This window comes from Hydra vulgaris, chromosome 01 (assembly GCF_038396675.1).
Source record: "Hydra vulgaris chromosome 01, alternate assembly HydraT2T_AEP".
Lineage (NCBI taxonomy): Eukaryota > Metazoa > Cnidaria > Hydrozoa > Anthoathecata > Hydridae > Hydra > Hydra vulgaris.
In genome coordinates, this window is record NC_088920.1 from 41503678 (window position 1) to 41525920 (window position 22243).

Sequence of the window (22243 nt, forward strand, 5' to 3'; positions counted from 1 at the left end):
TAATAATACGAAGAATGTGTAAAAATAAATATATTCTTCCATGAACAAAAAATATAATTTCTATTTCAACATATTAACACATTAAAACATTCAACTTTTGACCAATTAAGCCATGATCCTTGATTACATAACTGCTTTTTTTAGTGTAGACTGAACCAAACATAAAAATATTCCAGTCTAACACGACATTTAGTTTTAATAGTCGAGCGAACAATTCATGCTGAAAGTTTTTTGGCCAAAAATTAACGCGGTGGTCAGGTCTTCATGGGGCACCTGAAACAAAAAAAATGTTGCTCACCGTTTATTTTTATATGCCCGGCTGCCGGGAATGCAGCATATTTTTGAAACGTAAACACTGGGAAATATAAAAAAATTTCTACAAGTCTTATCGAGTTTTAGCAGTTGTAATCGACGGATATTTCCTAATAATACATATGCATACATTTCCTAATAATACATAATTATAATAATAAAAATGGTACATGTAATATTCTAAAGTAAACATCAAATATTGGATACCAATATCAATAACAATAAAAAAAGCAGATCAAATATTAAACAAATTGAAATACAAAAACTAAAGCTAAATTATTTAATAAAATAGTAACTTAATTGGAACTATTATTAACAAACATATAAATAAAGTTTTATAATTTGTTTTGACATTAGTAATATTTTTGAAGGACTATATTAAATACTGGGAATATTTTTATAATGCTAATTTCAATTTTTTATCTTTTTAATATTAGTTTTAATATCATTTGTAGTAATTAAAATATTAGTTAACAGGTAATGTGATCTTTTGTATCATTGCCAATTTTTTTTGAAAAACGAAATTTATCGTAGTAGGATTTCTACAGCAGTAAATTCAGTTGGCGAAAACAAATATCATCTTTAATTTTTTAAATTAAAATCACTTTTTGGGAAAATTCATTTAATAAGGTGTCTAAGATATTGAAATCAAAGGTTGCAGTTATGATTTTGTGAGCATAAGAAAGTTATCTTAAAAATACATACATTGTTAGGTAAAAAATTATTCTATAAGTTATAGAATTATTGACTTATAGTATAAGTCAATAATTATCTGGTTTTGAAGTATTTCCTTTTTTTCATACCAAAAAATAAAGATTTTTTTTTTAATTTTTTTTTATCATACTTAAAATTTTTAGTAGTTTAGAGAATTCTCAATTATTTTCAATTTTTGACCAACACCAAAGTCATAGAGTGAAAAAAAAGTTTAAGAAAAATGTTTCAACCTGTTGGATGTAAATTGGAGATATTTTATGAATAAATTTATGTCCGACCTGTTCACTAAATTAATACAAATGAATTATTTATTTAATTTTTTTATTAGTAAAACTGTAGAGCAAAAGAAAAAGTATTATTTCATATATAAAGTTACTATTAATCTCAATTAAAATTTTAGGCAGTTAATTTCAACATGTTATTTTTTATGGATTTCCTAATAATTAGCTGTTATAGTGAAATTAAAACTTACAAAAATTAGAAATTGAAAGTTATAAATTTAGTAGCTTGTTAAAATAATGTCATCAAAATGTTACAAAATACTTATATAATCTTTGGTATTTTACATCTTTCTATATAAAGTTGTTGTATAATACAGAAAATTGAAATCAGCTATGGAACCTAGTATATTAAAGATTTCTAGGTAAAAATTTAAGTTTATATTTATATTTAATTTATACTAGTCATCATTTTTATCCTGCAAACTAGTGGCTGAAATAATAAATCTTATTTATCAAATATTATTATATCAAATAGTGGCTTTGAGACTCTTGATCTTAAGCCAAATTTTAACTTAATGATCTTCTTAGAAGTTTTAATGATGCTTTTTTTTTTTTTTTTTTTCAACTATAAACACTTTTAAAATAGATTTAATATACTGGAGTTTTCTTTTATCTTTTAAAAAAAATTGGGTTAATGCATTTTGCCCTTTCTCTGTTACTCACTTTTATCAAAACTTTTCATGCTGAACCAAAGAGTACCTTTGATATAGTTAAGGGCTAAAATATTAATTAATAATTTTTAAAAGTGAAGAAAAATTAGTACCAGTGCCCAAGTTATTACCTAGTAAAACAATGTTCTTTTAACTAAGATATTTTCAATTGTTTCTGTTTTTGAGGAACAGAAATTGTTAAAAATGTAAAGTAACAGATTTTAACTTAAATTTTACAAATTATAAGTTTTTTTTGGGTTTCTTTATGTTTATTGCTTATATAAACAATTTGCCAAACAATTTAGTTATTGGTTGTGAAGTGTATGCTGATGATATAATACTCATGAGTGTAATAATTTTTGCTTCTGATTAAAAAAAGGCAAAAGTATCAAGTTGAGACAATAACCAAATTTTAAATAGAGGTGAAATAACCTATAGTTAAAAATTATGATTTCAAATGACTTAAAATGGTAGGTCAAAAAAACCCCTCTTTCAACTCTCTAACTCCAAAACATAAATCTTGACAAACAAGGCCAACTTGTTTCTCTGCTGCTGTGCGAAACCTGAGATGCTCTGGGCATCTCAGGTTTTGCCTCTAGATCCAAATCCTTTATTAACTGTTAAAGTTTAGCTTAGCTAGGCTCCTTATTTTTTATGTATATAATTGATACTAAATCTATTTATTAGTTCAGCACACTGTTTAAAGGTTTAATTACTTTCAATTTCAAAATTTTTAAAAATATTTTTAAACAAGAAAATTCTTTGTTACAAGGCAGGTATAAACGATCTTGGATAGGAAAGTTTTTATTCTCCAAGATTTTCACTGGATGCCACTAAATCCTTGGCTTTGCCATAAGACTGATAATTTTTATTTTAGTCCTCAAAGGCTTGAGAAGATGTGTAATTAAAAAAGCTTTGTAAATAAAACAAAGTTAGAATGGTAAAATTTGTTTAACACATTTTTCTTCATCAGTTCTGCCAAGCACATTATTTGATGTTGATAATGTGTTCACATATGGGTTAAATGTCAGACTCAAAGCTGGAAATTTCAATATTTTTTAAATGCAAATAAGATTTGTAAACTATATATATAAATCAACTATTTTCAAAATATCTTTTTAAATCTATAAATAATCATTTGAGACTGGGAACATGTAACCTCGGTCTTGGTCTTGTGGCTGCAGTCTTACCATCTATGATTTTGTTATAATAATAATATAGTATTTATTCATATCTTTTAAACTCTGTTAAAAAAATATGAATAAATGCTATATTATTATTAGTCAAAATAAAGTAAGTTATTAACTCAATAATTCGAAAAAACAATCTTTTTACATTGAAATCATGATGAAATGATCATGATCAAATGAAATCATTCATATCAACAAACTTTAATAAAATGTATAACAACAGCATAGTCTTCTAACAAATAAGAATTTTTTATGAAATGTTTTTAAACTCTAGTTCTTTAAATTACTGTAATAAAATCTTTATAACTAACAAGAAAACAAAGAAATCTTAATAAGGAAAATTCCATCATGTTTTTGGGAGATCAATTTGAATAAACCAATACAAATAAATTTCAAACTATTGCTATATTATTATTTAGTTTTATGGTTTTAAATTTTGTCAATATTTTTGACAAGAAGTTACTTGTTTTAATTTAGATATTATTAACCTAATGCTTGATATTGTTCAATATTTTAAATTACCACTAATATAATTGCAATAGTTTTATTTCTTCATAATATTTGTATTTAATCTTTCATAATTTTGTTCTGATTATTATTTAATATACTTTTGTTTATTTTTGTAATGCATTTTCCAATATATACATATAACATATAATTTTTAAATGTCGTGTTTTTATCTAGCAGGTTTTGTTATTAAGCTTTTGTAACAGAAAGCAATCTAAAATTTATTCAGAAATTTATGCAATCTGAAATTTATTCAGAAACATTACCAAATATTACTTTAAAATTCTATTATTTAGGTTTGCATTAAATCTTAACCAAGATGAGAGTGAGTTTTTTATTTTAATTTATTTTTATATTGTCATGTATCATGTTATCATAAATATGTTTTTTAATTTTCTCGAAATTAAAATTTTGTTTTGAACGATATAAAGTAGTTTAATAGTTGTAATAAATTTTATTAAATATGTTTATAATATTTTATAATACAAAAAACGTTTATAATGTTTTATACTATTAAAAATGTTTATAATATTTAGGGTTTACATACTCCCATCCCAAAAAAGAGGACACACGATACATTAAATCAAATATAAAAAAATTTAATAATACAAAGTATTTGAGAAAACATAAAAATGATCATTTATAAGAAAAGTCATTCATCTTCTTTAAACCATATTTTGCACTACTTTTAATTCTTGTCAGTAATATTGCATTTGTTTTTAAAGAATCATAAAATCCATTGCAAATATATGTTATAAAGTTATATCTCCTTTAAAAGTATTCCTTTTACTGACTCCACTCAGTTACTTCTTTCTTTTGACCATTAGATGTTCATAAAAGAAAATAATTTTTCCACATTAGCATTATGTGTCATTATTGCAAAAAAGAATTATTAATAACTGTCAGTGACATTCACTGTTCTTCATCACCAGATTCATTTAATTTCACTTCAACAAACTTCTTTAAGTTGCTAAATTGATCAAAGCACTTTACATCACCAATTTCAATGAATCTGTCACCTAAGAAATTTTCAAGCTGTTTTCAATACTTTCCCATTTCGGTATTTCAATCAGAAGCATCCAAGTAAAGTATTTAAAGTCATTTATTAATTGTTCACTCCATTCATCTTTTTTTTTTTTTTAAGCATCTTTGCTTCCAACAAGGCTGCAAGCAACCACTAATTAGAGTTGGAAGTTACTGGAAGAGAAAAGATGAAGATTGTAGAGCAAGATAACGATTGACAGATTACTTGAAGGATTGCAAATTAAATGAATCAGAAAAGCAAGATAAAGAAAGCAAATTCCAAAAAACTGATGTTCGAGGAAAAAAAACTAGATAAATAAGAGTTTATAGAGCACTTAGGAAGAGTCACAGAAAAAGGATGTAGTAGATGGCACAAGAGACACTAGCTCTTTAGAGCAGTGCCCTTTATAGTCTTTATAGAAAAGAGAAAGAGAAGCAACATTATGACGATGTGATAATGGTTGGAGGTTGGCTGCAAGAGCAGGTCTAACTATGTTTACAATGCATTTTTGCGCCTTTTGTCTAAAAGAGAAAGGGCATTATTAGAAGATCGGCACCAGATATGGCAACAGTATTCCATACAAAGCTGGATTTGAGATTTGTAGAGATGAAGAATAGAATTTGAGTAAAAAAGTGTTGAGCTCAATAAAGAGATGCAACCTTAGCAGATGCTAATTTTGCAATGGATTTGATATATGGTTTCCAAGAAAAATCAGAAGAGTTATTCCTAGAAGATTAAGGGTAGATGACTCATTGAGTGCATTACCATTCATAAATATAGGAAGAAATAAATTATTGCAATAATGATTGGCTAAAAAAAATTGAGTTTTATCTGAAATAAAGTTCACCTGCAACTGAGAGCCCCATGCTGTAGCAGAAGTCAGATCCTTTTCAAGTTCCAATGCCCCCTCCAAGCAATCAGAGAGTGTTGGCTTCTTATCATGACAAGAATAAATGGTAGTATCATCAGTGAACAATGCCAACGTAAATGTGAGAATGTCTGGAAGATCATTAATGTAAATTAAAAAGAGTATAGGGCCAAGGATTGAATCTTGAGTAACCCCTGAAGTTACAGAATAAGAAGAAGAGTGCTGTCCATCGAGGACAACTTCTATATTACGATTGGAAAGGAAGGACTCAATAATCTTAAAGATGTTGCCAGATAAACCATAAGAAGAAAGCTTATGGAGAAGACCAGCATGCCAAACTTTATTAAGAGCTTTAGAAATGTCAAGAGCGATGGCCTTAACCTCTCCGCCTTTATCTAATGCACGATAAAACCTATCGGTTATTACTATCTGTTAGCAAATCAGCTGTAGAAGGAGATGATCGAAATCCATATTGATGATCAGAAAGTAAGTTATTAAATTCAAGATGATTAAGTGTTTGTTAATTAAAAATTCAAAAACCTTGCTTATTATAGGAAGAAGACTAATGGGACGGTAGTGGGACAAATCAGATCGCTCTCCAAAATTTTTGAAAATAGGGATAACAGATGCCGCTTTCCAGCAGGCTGGAAAACAAGACTCAGAGAAACACTTGTTGAATAGTTTTGAAAGTTTAGATAAATGCTTCGGAGAACACTTCTGCAAGACAATAACAGGTATGTTGTCCGGGCCGCAAGCTGTAGAAGAGTCTTAGCAGGAAATCACTTTAGATACTGAAGTGATACCAATGTCAAGCTATGGATCAACCTATTTGACGGCTATATCAGGTAAAACGCAACTAGTGGAATCCAGAGACGACAGTAATGAAAAATTCTTAGCAAACAATTCAGCTTTGTCTTTAGGTGAGGTGACAAAGTCTGAACCATACAAGAGCGGTGGAATTACAGATTTGCCCTTATTATTGATACTATTAAAGATTCTCCAGAATTCACGAGAGCCTAATTTTTGTGATGAAATATGAGATTTCATGACCTGAGAATAGTGGACTTTGATGTTAGACAAAACTTTTTTACAATGGTTTCTAGCAGTAATAAACAGACATCTGTTTTCTGGAGAGTTGTTTTGCTGATAGATATGAAAGTAATGGTTACGATTGAAAATTGCAGCAGTGCAATGAGAGGAAAATCATTAAGAAGAGTGAGATTTGACTTGGTTGAGGGGAAATAAAAGATTCCATTCCTGTCTGAATCCAAGAAGTTATGTAAGAAACACATTTGTCAGCAAAAAGACAAAAGATTTCTACCTAAGGGTTCTACCTTATGAAAAAAATCAAGGAAAGAGTCCCAGTCAGCTATAAGGTAGTTGTAAGAGATAAGATGATAGGGGGATTCAGATGATGAAGAAGAATGAGATAATAGTTTTAGAGAGATCAAACTGTGATCAGAAGCACCTAAGGGTGAATGTGGAGAAACTGTGCACTGACTAGGGTCAGAAACAAGAGTAGAGAAAGTAAGTGATTCGGGTTGTCTGGAAAATGAATTGGAAAGTTGATTATTTGAGTTAGGAATTGAGAAAGGCTTAAGTTGTGGGCTTTAATGCCTGCAGAGTCACCGTCACTTGAGCCAAGCCATTCAGTGTGATGAGCATTAAAGTCACCGACAACAACAATATTGGATGATGGATAAAGAGAGAGGGCTTGGTCAATTTGATCAGAAATAACATCAAAAAGAGTGAAGTCTTGAGATGAAGGAGAACGATTTAGAACTTAGAGAAAGGCAATAGAGTGAAGTGGTGCTAAACGAAAGCACATAAAAAAGTAGTCTGTGGATTCAAACCTAGTTTCCCAACAAATGGGTGAATTCTTACAAATGTAAATGCCCAGGCCAAGCAAGATAATCATCAACTCTAAGATCACAAAACTGAGACACTCAATTAGTCTCACAATAACTCAAATTAGTCTCACAAAGAGCAAGTAAGTCTGGTGAACTTTGCAAGAGATAAGACTCAACAGAAGAAAAGTTACTTCGCAGGGCATGAATGATAGGTTTAGAGAATTTGGTGATGACAATGGTTCTTTGTATTTTATAGTTTTTGGTACTTTATTCATTTTTAAATTTGTTAAAGAACTTGGCTCAAAGCATAGATAGTACTCCGTACACTGTTTAATAGCCCAAGCAATTGCATCATTACTAATAATAAACCCTAAGCCATAACAAAGGGCTCCAATTGTGGCCTTGGCAATGCACACCAAAAGTACAAACAGGGACTCCATCTATGCACAACATGGCACTGTTAATATTTGATATTTTACAGCTGTTGATGGAATCAGCCTCTCTGAGAGCTATAACAGAGTTCGGGAAACCTGACTACCAGCCAGAACTATAAAACTGAGTTTTAGAGCTGTACCGTCATTAGGATATAATAGAATGAGTTGCCTAGTCATAAAAACAGAGACACAAGCAAAACCCTTGCATTGAGTCAAGAAGATTCAGCATTCAACATCCTAAACTGGAAACAATGTATTAAAAATACATTTGCGCCAACCTCATAGATGAAGAAGGGGTGCAAGGCTGGTCAACAGATAGAATCTGTTTACCCCTAAATATTTGAGACAAGTAGCATACATGTTTATTATATCATTTCAAAAGGTATGACATTCAATGTCATACCCATCTGCTCTCAATTTTCTGAGCATTCCTCTAACTGTCATTGACAATAATTTTTGTTCTAATTTACAATTGTCATTACAATTTATAATTGTCATTCAATTTAGTTATTACTGATTTTAATGTGGCAAGCACCTCAATGACAGAAATACTTTTCTTTTCTATTTTCAGGATATTATCTCGGAAAATATTCATCAGAGAATGTACTTGCCATAAATATATTTCACTAAAGTCATTGTTAAAATTTTTTTTGAGTATTATTGGAGTTTGATATTGTGAAAGAAAATATGATTTCAAAGCCGGAAACATTTGAATTAGCCGTGTAATACCAGGTATGAGTGAAAGTCATCGTGTACTACTATGGGACAACAACTGTCTCTATTCAACATTAACAACATTAACATTTAGTTTATCAGTACCATGATGAACAGTTGTTTAGGATGTGTGCTGGGCAACCCACACCAATTAAATCTGGTTTTGATTTTTGTAATCTTGAAAATATGTTATTTCCTGTATCTGCTCTGTTAAAACCACCAACATTTATATTTGTGTTATCAGCAGTAAATGGAATCACCATATCATATAAAACAAGTTTTTTCAATGATGTTGTTATGTTAATTAAAGTTATTATCAACTAATAACTTTAATTCTAATTTATAACAATTAAGAGAGAATACCAGGCAGTAAGAGGCACAGTAAAGTTGTTTGTTTGTAAATACAAATACAACAAATAATAGGCTTACTCGTTTATTTTTATTTACTGTTAGATATTATTATCTATAAAGTCCTGACATTTTCAAAATTTTATGCTTAAAAAAGAGGACAAATCCAGGAAAAAGAGGACATATGGTGAACCTAATAGTATTTTATACTATAAAAAATGTTTATAATATTTTATACCATTAAAAATGTTTATAATATTTTATATTTTCAAAAATGTTTAAAATACTATCAGTTTAAATCATTTTAAAAATGTTATTATAAGTTAGCAGTAGTATCTCTATGCTTTTTTAAAATGGTATCAAAATGGGGTAAAAAATGACTTTTAATTGAATTGTGCAAACCTAATACTTATTTATAAATAGTAAAAGATAAAAAGTTACTCAATAGTACAAATTATTTTTAAAGATGTTAATTCAAGTAATTTAAAAAAGATGAGAACAAATTTTATGTTTATATATTATATCAAGTTTTATATCAAATTGCATATTAATTAGTATTATATATATTGTTTACTAGTTGATATTACATTGCTTACTAATTGATGATATTTGTTTTTGTATTTTTGAAGATATTTGGTAATTGGTCAAACCATTATATTTCAACCAATGGCCTGTGGGTCACCATCTCTGATTTTCCTGATTTCTACATATTGTTACATGCATCATGTAGATAGGTTAAATTTGAAATTTCAGATTTCCAAGTACAACGGTTCAGAAATAAGCCTTAAAAACATGACACAGTGGCCCCTCTCGATTTATAAATGGTCAAATAAACTACTTTAGAGCTGTATAACTTTTTTCTCACTTTTAACAAGTGTCTCATTTTTTTTAGAACTATTTTCTGGATAGTTCTCCCCTTAAAAAAGTGGTTTTTATTAACTTGTGTTAAATTAGAAAAAAATTATGACCTCTTTAACTTTGGAAAAAATCCTAAAATTGCTAAAATATGCCAAAATGAAACCAACTGTAGCATTATTCTATTCATCCACAAGTCTTTACAGATAAGTTTTCTGATTAGCTACTACTGTCTGCAATAAATTAGCAAAATATAGGCACCTTGTTGCCGTTTAGAACTCAAATATATCTAAAAACAAAATGTCCACTCGCCTAAAAATTCCAATTTTCAGCCATTTTGAGATGCTTGTAAATTTTTTTAACACTTTGTTTTGATCTATGATTAACAGCATATAAGACCATTAGACCATTAATTACTTGCTACTGCTACCTTAAATCCTCCCCCCCCCCCACCTCACCTTAGTGAGTGGGGGAGAGGGTCCAGACCACATACAGAACACTGATTACCTATAATAAACAAGAATTTAAAGAAATAATCGTTTCATTTTGAAATTAATTTAGATATTTAGATATTAGGTATCTAAATATATATATTAACTTAGAGACCTTAATTTGAACCATAATAAAGGTCTCTAAAAAGTTACTGCCCCCTTTATTTGTGCCCCTATCTACTATAAAGACCAGATCAAGGAGAGGACCACCAACATTATCTTTCTTTTTATTAAGAAATTACTTGTAATTAGTTGCATCTTTCCAATGGGCCAGTTGGCAGATTAGAGGGGCACTGGTTTCTAGTAACACATTGAACCGTTGGTAATTGAAAAGTAGGGTTATTTAAAAATGCTGGCATTTTTGGTGTAAAATTGACAAGTTTTTAATGCTTGCATTTCCAAATAGTTGGGTCTAATGGTCTTATATGCTGTTAATCATAATCTATAATTATAAAGCATATAAGATAAAAAGCATATAAGATAAAAAAAAATTTACAAGCATCTCAAAATGGCTGAAATCGGAATTTTTAGGCAAGCGGACATTTTGTTTTTAGATATATTTGAGTTCTAAACTGCAACAAGGTGCCTATATTTTGCTAATTTATTGCAGACAGTAGTAGCTAATCAGAAAACTTATCTGTAAAGACTTGTGGATGAATAGAAAAATGCTACAGTTAGTTTCATTTTGGCATATTTTAGCAATTTTAGGATTTTTTCCAAAGTTAAAGAGGTCATAATTTTTTTCTTTTAACACAAGTTAATAAAAACCACTTTTTTAAAGGGAGAACTATCCAGAAAATAGTTCTAGAAAACATGAGACACTTGTTGAAAGTGAGATAAAAGTTAAACAGCTCTAAAGTAGTCTGTTTTGACCATTTGTAAATCAAGAGGGGCCCACTGTGTCATGTTTTTAAGGCTTATTTCTGAACCGTTGTACTTGGAAGTACAACGTAAATGTGAGAATGTCTGGAAGATCATTAATGTAAATTAAAAAGAGTATAGGGCCAAGGATTGAATCTTGAGTAACCCCTGAAGTTACAGAATAAGAAGAAGAGTGCTGTCCATCGAGGACAACTTCTATACTACGATTGGAAAGGAAGGACTCAATAATCTTAAAGATGTTGCCAAATAACCTATCTACATAATGCGCATAACAATAAAAATCAGGAAAATCAGAGTTGGTGAACCACAGGCCATTGGTTGAAATATAATGATTTGACCCTAATATAATTTTTTTTTTAAAGTTACCAAAGAGCGTTTCCCTGGAGATGGCATGGAATCTGTGGCATCTAAAAATGTTTTACCAAAAAATGAATTTTCTAATATAGAAAAAATAAAACTTTTTAATAGTCCATCTGATTTTCAAGTAAATCAGCAAGAACAAGCAATTAAACCTCATAACCCAGATGAAGAGTTAATAAAGTACCTGTCTTCAACTGATGAAGGGTTAATAAAGTACCTGTCTTCAACTAGGCCTCATATCCCAGAGCAAGAGTTATTGGAAAGTTTACAATCAAAAGTAAAATTTTTGCAAGAATACAATGAAAAATTGATAGATGAAAAATTAAAAGTTTCGCATCAGCTGGCAACCCAAACACAAGTTAATATTTTTAAACTATTTTTTAACATTTCTATATGCATAAAATCAATTTTCCCTAATTTAAAAATGGCTGCTAGTGCTAAGATTTTACTTATAATTTACCTGTAAATTAATAAATGTAATTTACCAGTTTACGGATAAAATGTAAATTTTGTTAAGTCTGTTATTACTTTCAACTGTCTGTTATCACTCTTTACTATTACTGCTAACAGTTTTTGAATTTAATATTTAATAACATTAAAAAAACTTTTTTCTGTTTTTATGTTATTAAATTTTTGATTTTAAACAACTTTAAAGACACAAAGAGGTTTACATTGTACATTTTAACTGAATTAATTTAAAATTTTTTTGCGTTTTCTTTGTTGCTTTACCAAATGATTTGATTTTGCATGAAATTTCAATGAAAACTGTTTTAAACGCTACTTTAAAAAAGCAAGCACAATTACTTGCAAAGTTTAAAATTAGTAGCAAACTTAAAAAGTTTTAACTCTTCTTACAGCTACATGGTTTTTTTTTTTTTTGTGAACAGGCTTAAGCAATAAAGTTTAAATTTTACTTTTTAATTTACTTTTTAATTTACAGATATCTATTCAGATACCTTTTTATTACCTTTACTTATCCTGAATATTTTTAATTTTAATTTTTTACATTTAAATTAAATGTAAAAAATTTAAATATAAAAGGGAATGTGTGCTTGTGTGCTGATAGTGGGTATGTGTGCTGTGTGTGCTGTTGGTGATTATGTGTGCTTGTGTGCTGTTAGTGGGTATGTATACTATGTGTGCTGTTAGTGGGTATGTGTGCTTGTGTGCAGTTAGTGGGTATGTGTGCTTGTGTGCTGTTATTGGGTATGTGTGCTTGTGTGCTGTTAGTGGGTATGTGTGCTTGTGTGCTGTTAGTGGGTACAAAGTAAAGTAATTGTTTTAAAAATTGTTTAAAAAAATATTGTTAATACAAATGAAATATTTGCAATCAAAATACAAAAAATAAAAAAATAAAAATAAAGGGTGCTTGCGGCTTAATAAAAAGTCTACATTCCCATTTTCTGATAATGCATAAACAAAATTGAGACCGAATGAAAATATTATCAGACTACCACAAGTAAAAAACAAAAAAAAAGTAAATAATTTATAAAATATCTAAAGGCTCAAAATCTATTTAGAGCTTAATGAGTTGTTTTTTAAGAGACTGTTGCTATGTTAATGTTCTATGTTGATCCATCAAATTCAGCATTTCATGATAGTTGTATTAAAGTTAACACTCATAATAACTTCTTTTTAAAGAATTCACAGTCTTTTGGTTGTATGATTAACCAGTTTTTGATCTTCAGTTAAATAGTCATTTATTTATTTCATGACAGGACTTGTTTGTAAATCTAACTAGATATGCTAGACAGTAAAAAAAAAAATTTAGTTCAGCAATAAAGAGGAATTAAAAAAATTTGATATTTTTATTTCAACTATAAAGTGCAACTATTAAATGCATCTTTTTTGAAGCAACCATTGTTCAGTAGTTAGAGAGTTTGCTTTAGAAACATGAGGTTTAACAAACATGTTTAATGCAAGCTCTTGGCATATTTTGGATCATCAGTAAGGATAATTTTTTTTTATTAATTAGTAAATTTTTTTGATTTTACTAATAAATTTGTTTTAGCTTGGTGATTTTTCTTCATAAAAAGTTCTTTAAAGAACTTTTAGGTAATTAGAAAATTAGGTAAATGCCTAATTTACTTGTTATGATTGTAACTTTGTTTTTTACTAAAGATTTCCTGAGGACAAGTTTTTCAATCTTGAAATTCTGGGGTTGTGAATGTTTTTCAATCTTGAAATTCTGGGGTTGTGAAACTAGTTACTCTTCCTGGCATTAAATTGTTTAGCAGATCATGAATGAATATTTTTATTGATACCACCAAAAGAAGGATTACCACCCATCCTAGCTTTATGATTACCATCCTTACTTTAATACAATTTAATAATTAACATGAATAATATGATTTAATAATTAACATGAATAATATGATTTAATAATTAACATGAATAATATGATTTAATAATTAACATGAGCTTCTTTTATCCTTAATCACAATTCTATTAAGGGTTTTACTTTGAGGGTTGACTTCACAAAGTTAGCTATCACAAATTTTGAGGGTAAGTTGACTTCACAAAGTTAGCTATCACAATTTTTGAGGGTAAGTTGACTTCACAAAGTTAGCTATCACAAATTAGGACCAGTTTAATGTTATGACTAGGACTTATATGAATAAAATATTTTTACTTTTATACATATTTTCACTGCATGTTTGTAAGTAACTTTAAAAATCTGTAAAAGATCAGTCCAACTGGCTACCCAAACAAAGTTAATATTTAGTTTTTGTAGTTATTTTTCAATATTTTAATCAGGGATGCGGAGTTCCAAAAGGACTCCGGCTTTATATCTCCACTTTTTCCAAGTCTGTAGTGTCCGGAAGCTCTAAACATGATTGTTGATATATGATCTGCTAGAAAAAAAAGTTCATGATATTTAATGACTTGAAACTTATTGTTTTTAAGCCCAGAGTCCTGGAGTCCCGGAGTCCTTGCCGCAATTATACCTAAGGACTCCGGGTTCAAAAAGCAATTGTTCCTCTAATCTAAAATTTTAAATTTTTTTCCTATTAGTAGTTCATAAACTTATTTATAATTTTCGAACTCCTTGATACCAAAAACTAAGATAAAGTAATCTTTTTGTAACTTTCAAATTCGGAGTCCTTTTTGGGACTCCGCATCCCTGATTTTAATATAATGTAAATTTTTTTATAATTTAGATCAATAATGAACTGAAGAATCTTTTAGTTGCATCAATTGGTGATGATTTAGAAGCAAGGTGTGTTATGATAAACATTGCTTATAATAAACATGTTAATAAAATTTTAGTAAAAATATATATTCTAATATATTCTTTATAATTAGAGAAATTTTTTTAAATAAAATAAAATAATAATTTACACAATATAATGCAATTATAATATAAATTATTATAAGATTGATTTAAAATTTCCTGTAAAAGAATTGTATAATTTACATGAAGAAGTGAGTTTTCAATAAAAATTTATCGATATTATTTTAAAATAAAATCTGACACAACTTTATATTTATCAAAGAGATATCTTTAGAGGGGTTCTTAATGGAAGGATCAAAACTTAAAAAAACTTTAAACTTCATAAAACACCAAGAGAAATGTCCTACAATTGCCAAGAACTTTAAACCAAATATTTTTTATTGTTTACTAAAAATTATTAAAATGAAGAAACCATATAAAGAATAAGTATAGGAATGGTTGGTATGGAAACAGACTCAACAACAACAACATGACTTAACAACAACAGCATGACAACAACAAGACCCTTTTTCTGGGTCCGGACAGCTAGTTTTGTATAATTTTATCTTTACTTAATAAAATTAAAAGAAATTTTAAAATTTTTCAAAATGGTAATCATTTAAAAATGAAAATTTTTTTACCCATCATACACAGTTCTGCATACTCCGTATTTATTTGGCATACCAACTTGAAAGTTATACACTTCTTTTTTTCAGAGCACCAAACACAATGTTTAACAGTTAAACATTCTTCTATTGTTGATTTTCTATAGTAACAACAACAACAATAATTGTAATTAATTAATAATAATTAAAATAATAACAAAATTATTAAGTGGGTCAAATCATTATATTTCAACCAATTTGAAGAAAACTTCGTGGGTCACCATCTCTGATTTTCCTGATTTCTACATATTGTTACATGCATCATGTAGATAGGTTAAATTTGAAATTTCAGACTTCCAAATATAAGGGTTCAGAAACATGACACAGTGGCCCCCCTCGATTTACAAATGGTCAAAACAGACTACTTTAGAGCTGTATAATTTTTTTCACACTTTTCAACAAGTGTCTCATTTTTTCTAGAACTATTTTCTGGATAGTTCTCTCCTTAAAAAAATTGGTTTTTATTAACTTGTGTTAAATTAGAAAAAAATTATGACCTCTTTAACTTTGGAAAAAATCCTAAAATTGCTAAAATATGCCAAAATAAAACTAACTGTAGCATTATTCTATTCATCCACAAGTCTTTACAGATAAGTTTTCTGATTAGCTACTACTGTCTGCAATAAATAAGCAAAATATAGGCACCTTGTTGCAGTTTAGAGCTCAAATATATCTAAAAACAAAATGTCCACTCGCCTAAAAATTCCGATTTCAGCCATTTTGAGATGCTTGTAAATTTTTTCAACTCTTTGTTTTGATCTATGATTAACAGCATATAAGACCATTAGGCTCAACTATCTGAAAATGCAGACATTATAAACTTGTCAATTTCACACCAAAAATGCCAGCATTTTTGAATAACTCTACTTTTCAATTACCAATGGTTGAATGTGTTACTAGAAACCAGTGCCCCTTTAATCTGCCAACTGGTCTATGTGAAGGGTGCAACTAATTATAAGTCATTTCCTAATAAAAAGGAAAGATAATATAGGTGGTCCTCTCCTTGATCTGGTCTTTGTAGTAGATAAGGGCACAAATAAAGGGGGCAGTAACTTTCTAGAGACCTTTATTATGGTTCAAATTAAGGTCTTTAAGTAAATTTAGATATTTAGATACCTAATATCTAAATATCTAAATTAATTTCAAAATTAAACGATTATTTCTTTAAATTCTTGTTTATTATAGGTAATCGGTGGTCTGTATGTGGTCTGGACCCTCTCCCACACTCACTAAGGTGAGGAGGGGGGGGGTTAAGATAGCACTAATCAAAGGGGGAAGAGGGCAACCAACTTACAAAGGTGCAAGCACTCAATTTCTAACATGAAACATACATGATTCATTTTCTAATATATATGCAGTTAAGGCCATTAGATCTTAATTGCATTTTTTCATGCTTTTTCCATAAGATTCGAATTTTGATAGTGACTATCAAAAATGTGTGCCAGATTTTCCAGCAAATATACAATGTTATGGTCTTAAAAGGGAATTAATAAAAGTTAATTAAATAACTAAAAGTTAGTTGCCTCCTCCCCCTCCTTTGATTGGTGACACCCCAAATCCCCTTCCCCCTCCCTCATCCTCAAGTTTATACTTTAAATACAGCAAAATTTGATATTTCATGGTTCACATGCCAAAGCAATGAAGAATTAAAAAAATTCACAAATATAATAAATATGAAAAAAAAATCTTTAATAAATATGTATTATAAATTATTTAGTTAAAAGCAAAAAAAGTTTATTATTGTTTAAATTAAGTTATTATAAATTATTTATACATTTATTATAAATTAATTTAAATTATTATTTATTATATATGTATTATTGTGAATTCTTAGTATATTATTTGAAATTAATTATTATTAATGATAAGTAATTATGGTATGAATGATATAATTGTATTTTTATTTTATTAGGTATGAACAAATGATTTTGAATCGGATACAAAGTGATTTGGAGCTTAAAAGATTGATCAATTTAATAGAAGACTATCAGGAAGAAAAGCAACAAGCATATATACAAGTTGATGTGTGGCGGAGTAAATTTCTTGCTAGCAGGTTTTTATTTGAAAAATTTTATTTTTTAAAAATTTTTGGAAATTTGTTATTTTTACTTGTTTTACATTACTTTAATGTCAATTCTTTTTTTAGTTTATTTTTTTATTTTTATACAAATATATAATATGTTATACAATTTTGTTATTTTTAAGAGTTATGAATGAGGAGTTAACCCAATGGAAGTCTGCATTATATTATAAGTATCGAGATTCCCATACTGCATTGCAAAGTCTTTTGGAGGAGCATTCGAAGATAAGAGTTTTGAACGATGCTACTAGAATGTAAAATTTTATTATTTTATTATTTTATAAATCAAAACATTTTCCGCTAATTTTTATGTTATTTAAATCTAATCGTCTTTCTTAAATTCTTACATAATTCAAATTATCTTTGGCATATAATTTTGCCAAGTGGTCACGCATGAGCAATGAAGGGATAAAATGAAGTACATTAGAATAGAGGAGAATTATCTTTTGAACAAAAATTAAAAGAAGAGTTATAAATATTCTAATGACTAAAATAAGACGGATATTGCAATATAAAAACGGATATTTACAATAATAAAAAAATAAAACTTTTTATGAACACTTAAAATGAACAGAGATATACAACATATCACCAATCAAAAACTTACAAAATAAAATATTGACTACAAAATAAAATGCATAAAACAATCTAAGGTGTAAGAATGGAAAAAAAAAGCATTAATACTAATGTGTTAATGTAATTTTTGTAATGGTTAAGTAATAAACATCTTCTTAGAGTTGTGTCTATTATTATAATGATCAGCACTAATTACTATTTTATCACATCAGATAAGTGTCATCGCCACATGATGTAAAAATATCATATGCTTTTTTTTAACTATTTTTTAAAATGTTAATTCACCTCCCCAAGGTTGAGAAGGCCACTACAGTCTAGGAGGCTACTTTAATTATGGTTACAACCCTCTATCAACTCTATAACTCTAAAACACGGACCTTGACAAACAAGCTCGCTGCAGTTAGCAATAAGTTGAGCGTGGTACTGCAAGGGGCGTGGTGGGGATCAAACTTGGAACTTCTTGCTCAAGTGAGCGCTCTACTGCTACACCACTACTGCATACTGCTTTACTCCATGATTTACGCCTAATCTATACTACAGTAAATTAGGACTCATTACAAATAGCCAAAACTCAAACACACCCAAATTAGTGAAAGCACCAATATACTTTTGATTAAATAATTGAAATTATAGAGTAGTTTTCAATGTTTTATACTGTTTTTGTTTTTAGTTTTGTGTATTTTATTCTATTGTTTTTTTATTTTTGTTTTATTGACTGATTAATTTAGGGATTAAAATAAATAGGTAGAGTATGTGAGGAGTGTACATACATTGACTGACTTGAATAGATAAAATGTATGAGGAGTTGGGTTTAGGGTTTTGGCTTGGGCAGGCAGTTTTTTTATTAAAAAATATTTCTTCTAGTCTCATTTTTTAATATTTTTTATGTCAACTGATTATAGAAAAAACTTTTTGAAGAAGTTTGTATTATATATATATATATATATATATATATATATATATATATATATATATATATATATATATATATATATATATATATATATACATATATATATATATATATATATATATATATATATATGTATATATATAAATATATATATATATATATAATACAAACAATAGCATCTCAAAGCTTTTTTTAATAAAATATCTCAAACAATAGGATCTAAAAATCTTTTTAAGTGTCATTAGTAAATCTGGTGATATCATATGGTATGCATGAATCGCCAATAAATTATGAAATGATATTACTGACGCATGATGAAATGATATCCTTAAATATGCAATGATATGATATCACCAATAGTAAGATGATAAGATATTACCAATAGTATGATAAAAATTAATAAATAGCATGTTTGATATATTTGATATTTTTTGATTTTTGAAGCCCTAAACCTGTATAAACTATAAAGATAAAAAAAAAACCTTAAAAAAACTATAATGAATAAAAAAAAGTTTTTTTTTAATTTAATAATCTTATTAATATATCAATTTAAAAGCCTGTTTATAAACCAATTCAAAGTTAATGTTTTGTAATAATTTGTTTATTAATTTTAGTTATTAGTTATTTAATTTTTTTATTATTTGGTTTTTGTTCTTTTTTTTTTTAATTATTTATCTTACATTTTCAAACTTTAAAATTTGATTTTTTTTTTAGAGGTCTCATTAAAATTGCGGAATTATTGAACAGTAAAGATGCATCCCTTGATTCCGATATGCGTTTAACATTGGTAGACACAGCATTCATTAATCATGACCTTGTAGAATCTTTAATAGAAATCATAGAAGAATTGTCTTGGGCAGAGAAACCAAATGAAATAAAACAAAATATTTTATTTAAACATTTTAAAAATCATTTGAAAGAAATTTATGTTTTGCCAAGTGAATTATCAAAAGCTGAACAATTGGCTCATGAGGTAACACTATTGATTGTATAACTTTTTTGTGAAGAATGTTAATATTTATAATATACTTTTGTCTTTATTGTCAGTTGTCATGGCTCACTGAGATTGGATTTACCTAGGAAGAAGGGAGATAAATTTTGGGAAAGGGGATATAATTTATAATTTTAAATACACCAGAAGGGTATAAAATAGTTTAAGGCTCCATACATATATAAAGTGTTTCATACATACATGAATGAAATGTTAAGTATGCTTGATAAATAAACACATGATTTGTATTTTATTTACTCTATACATACATTTTAATCACTTCATGTTGTATATTTTATTTTTTCCACTATGTTAAACATTAAACATTGTATATATTACACAATATAAAAAATATTACACAATGTAAAAAATATATATAATACCAAGTATGCATTGCATTTAATACATGGTATTTTATATATTTTTTACATATTGTAACACTTAAAGAACTCTATCTTAATAATATACTTATGATTTCTTGTAAAATTATATTTTTGTAGATTGTTACAAATACTGGTATACAAACAGAAGAACTTGTTAGAATGAGAAGAGATTATTTAGCACACAATCGAATAAGCCACTTTCTGTCAACAAACTATCATGTTATATATAATTGCTGCAATAGTTGCAAGGGCCGAATTATACATTTGTGAAATGTAAATAGAAATAAAATTTGTAAATTAAAAACTTTTTTTAGTTTCAAAATCTTTTTATATATTTTTTAAAATAATCATATAATAAGGTCTTAATCCATTGCAGATAGGTACAGTAGCTGAACATGTCCTAATAGGTTTTGTTTTGTTGTCATTTGTATGTGTGTGTGATTGTGTGTTTATATATATATATATATATATATATATATATATATATATAATATATATATATATATATATATACATATATATATACATATATATACATATATATATATATATATAGATATATATATATATATATATATATATATATATATATATATATATATATATATATATATATATATATATATATATATATATATATGTATATATATATATAGATATATATATAGATATATATATGAATATATGTATATACATATATATATACATATGAAGACCTCAGTGGAAAAACCGGCGTTGTCACATTTAAAAAGTATTGAGAAAGTATTTATTGATCATTAATAAAAGTCTTTATTTAAAGCAAATGAAACTAAGCAATTTAAAAAAATTTATATTATAATTATTTTATTTAAAATTTATTCAAAAACAAAACATTTTGTAATTTTTTATACAAAAATTTTGTTTTCTTTGCTTATATATATATATATATACATGTATACACATATATACATATATTCATATATATATATATATATATATATATATATATATATATATATATATATATATATATATATATATATATATATATATATGAACATATGTATATATATGTATACATGTATATATATATATATATGTATATATGTATACATATATATATATGTATATATATATATATACATATATATATATATATATATATATATATATATATATATATATATATATATATATATATATATATATATATATATATATATATATATATATATGTATATATAAGTTAATAAATGCAGGTTTAGCTGCTCACGCAGTTGTGACATTTTATGCTGCACTGAAATAGCTATCTGTAGCAACTTCAGTAACTATATTGGCTGAGGGTTTTGGTTTGGGAAAGCAGTATCTAAGTATAAAGAACATTTATTAGGGTAAAAAAAAAGCCTTTTTAAAGGGTGATTTTTTTCCTGTTTTTTGTATGTATATATGTATAAAAATCCTATCCTAGTTAGACTTAAGTATTTACACATGCGTGTCACATGTGAAATACTTATTTAGTTTAAATTTTTTAAATCATTTGAACAATTTAAATTGTTTTTAAAAAAAGTGTTTAATTAAAATGAATGCACTGATAAAACTTTTATTTGCAAAGAATAGCAAGAAAGCTGTGTTGTCTGTTAAAATCATCTGTTAGAATCATATGTAAAGTTGCTTAATAACATAGAAAAATAATTTAACATAAGCATAATATTTGAAATGACAAAAATAAAATAAAATTTTTTTTATACAAAAATGTTTGTTATTATTAAAACAACTTAATTTGTTTTATACAGTAAATTATTAAAAAATAAACTTTTATATCAAAAAAGAAATTTTACTGAAAAAAAAAAAGGAAGAAAATGAATCAAAAATACTTATGAATGGTTAAGAAGGAAATAGATGTTTTGATTCTAGGAATTGAGTCAAAATATTTTTTATACAAATAATAATTTATATTATTTC

The 22243-nt window shown here is 27.2% G+C and overlaps 1 protein-coding gene across 2 annotated transcripts; it reads left to right on the top strand.

The window, feature by feature from the left end:
• Positions 1-1466: 1466 nt before the first annotated feature.
• On the top strand, positions 1467-20606 carry LOC100197069 (golgin-45). Of its 2 annotated transcripts, XM_065788184.1 has the most exons (9): positions 1519-1669; positions 3951-3979; positions 11483-11664; positions 11698-11838; positions 14642-14700; positions 17272-17412; positions 17565-17693; positions 19643-19901; positions 20420-20606. In XM_065788184.1, the coding sequence occupies exons 1-9, from the start codon at positions 1641-1643 to the stop codon at positions 20570-20572; spliced, it is 1122 nt and encodes a 373-aa protein (XP_065644256.1). In that variant the 5' UTR covers positions 1519-1640; the 3' UTR covers positions 20573-20606. The 2 variants fall into 2 exon arrangements, with proteins under 2 accessions (XP_065644255.1, XP_065644256.1); XM_065788183.1 differs by having other exon boundaries at positions 1467-1669; positions 11483-11838.
• The last annotated feature ends 1637 nt before the right edge of the window (positions 20607-22243 follow it).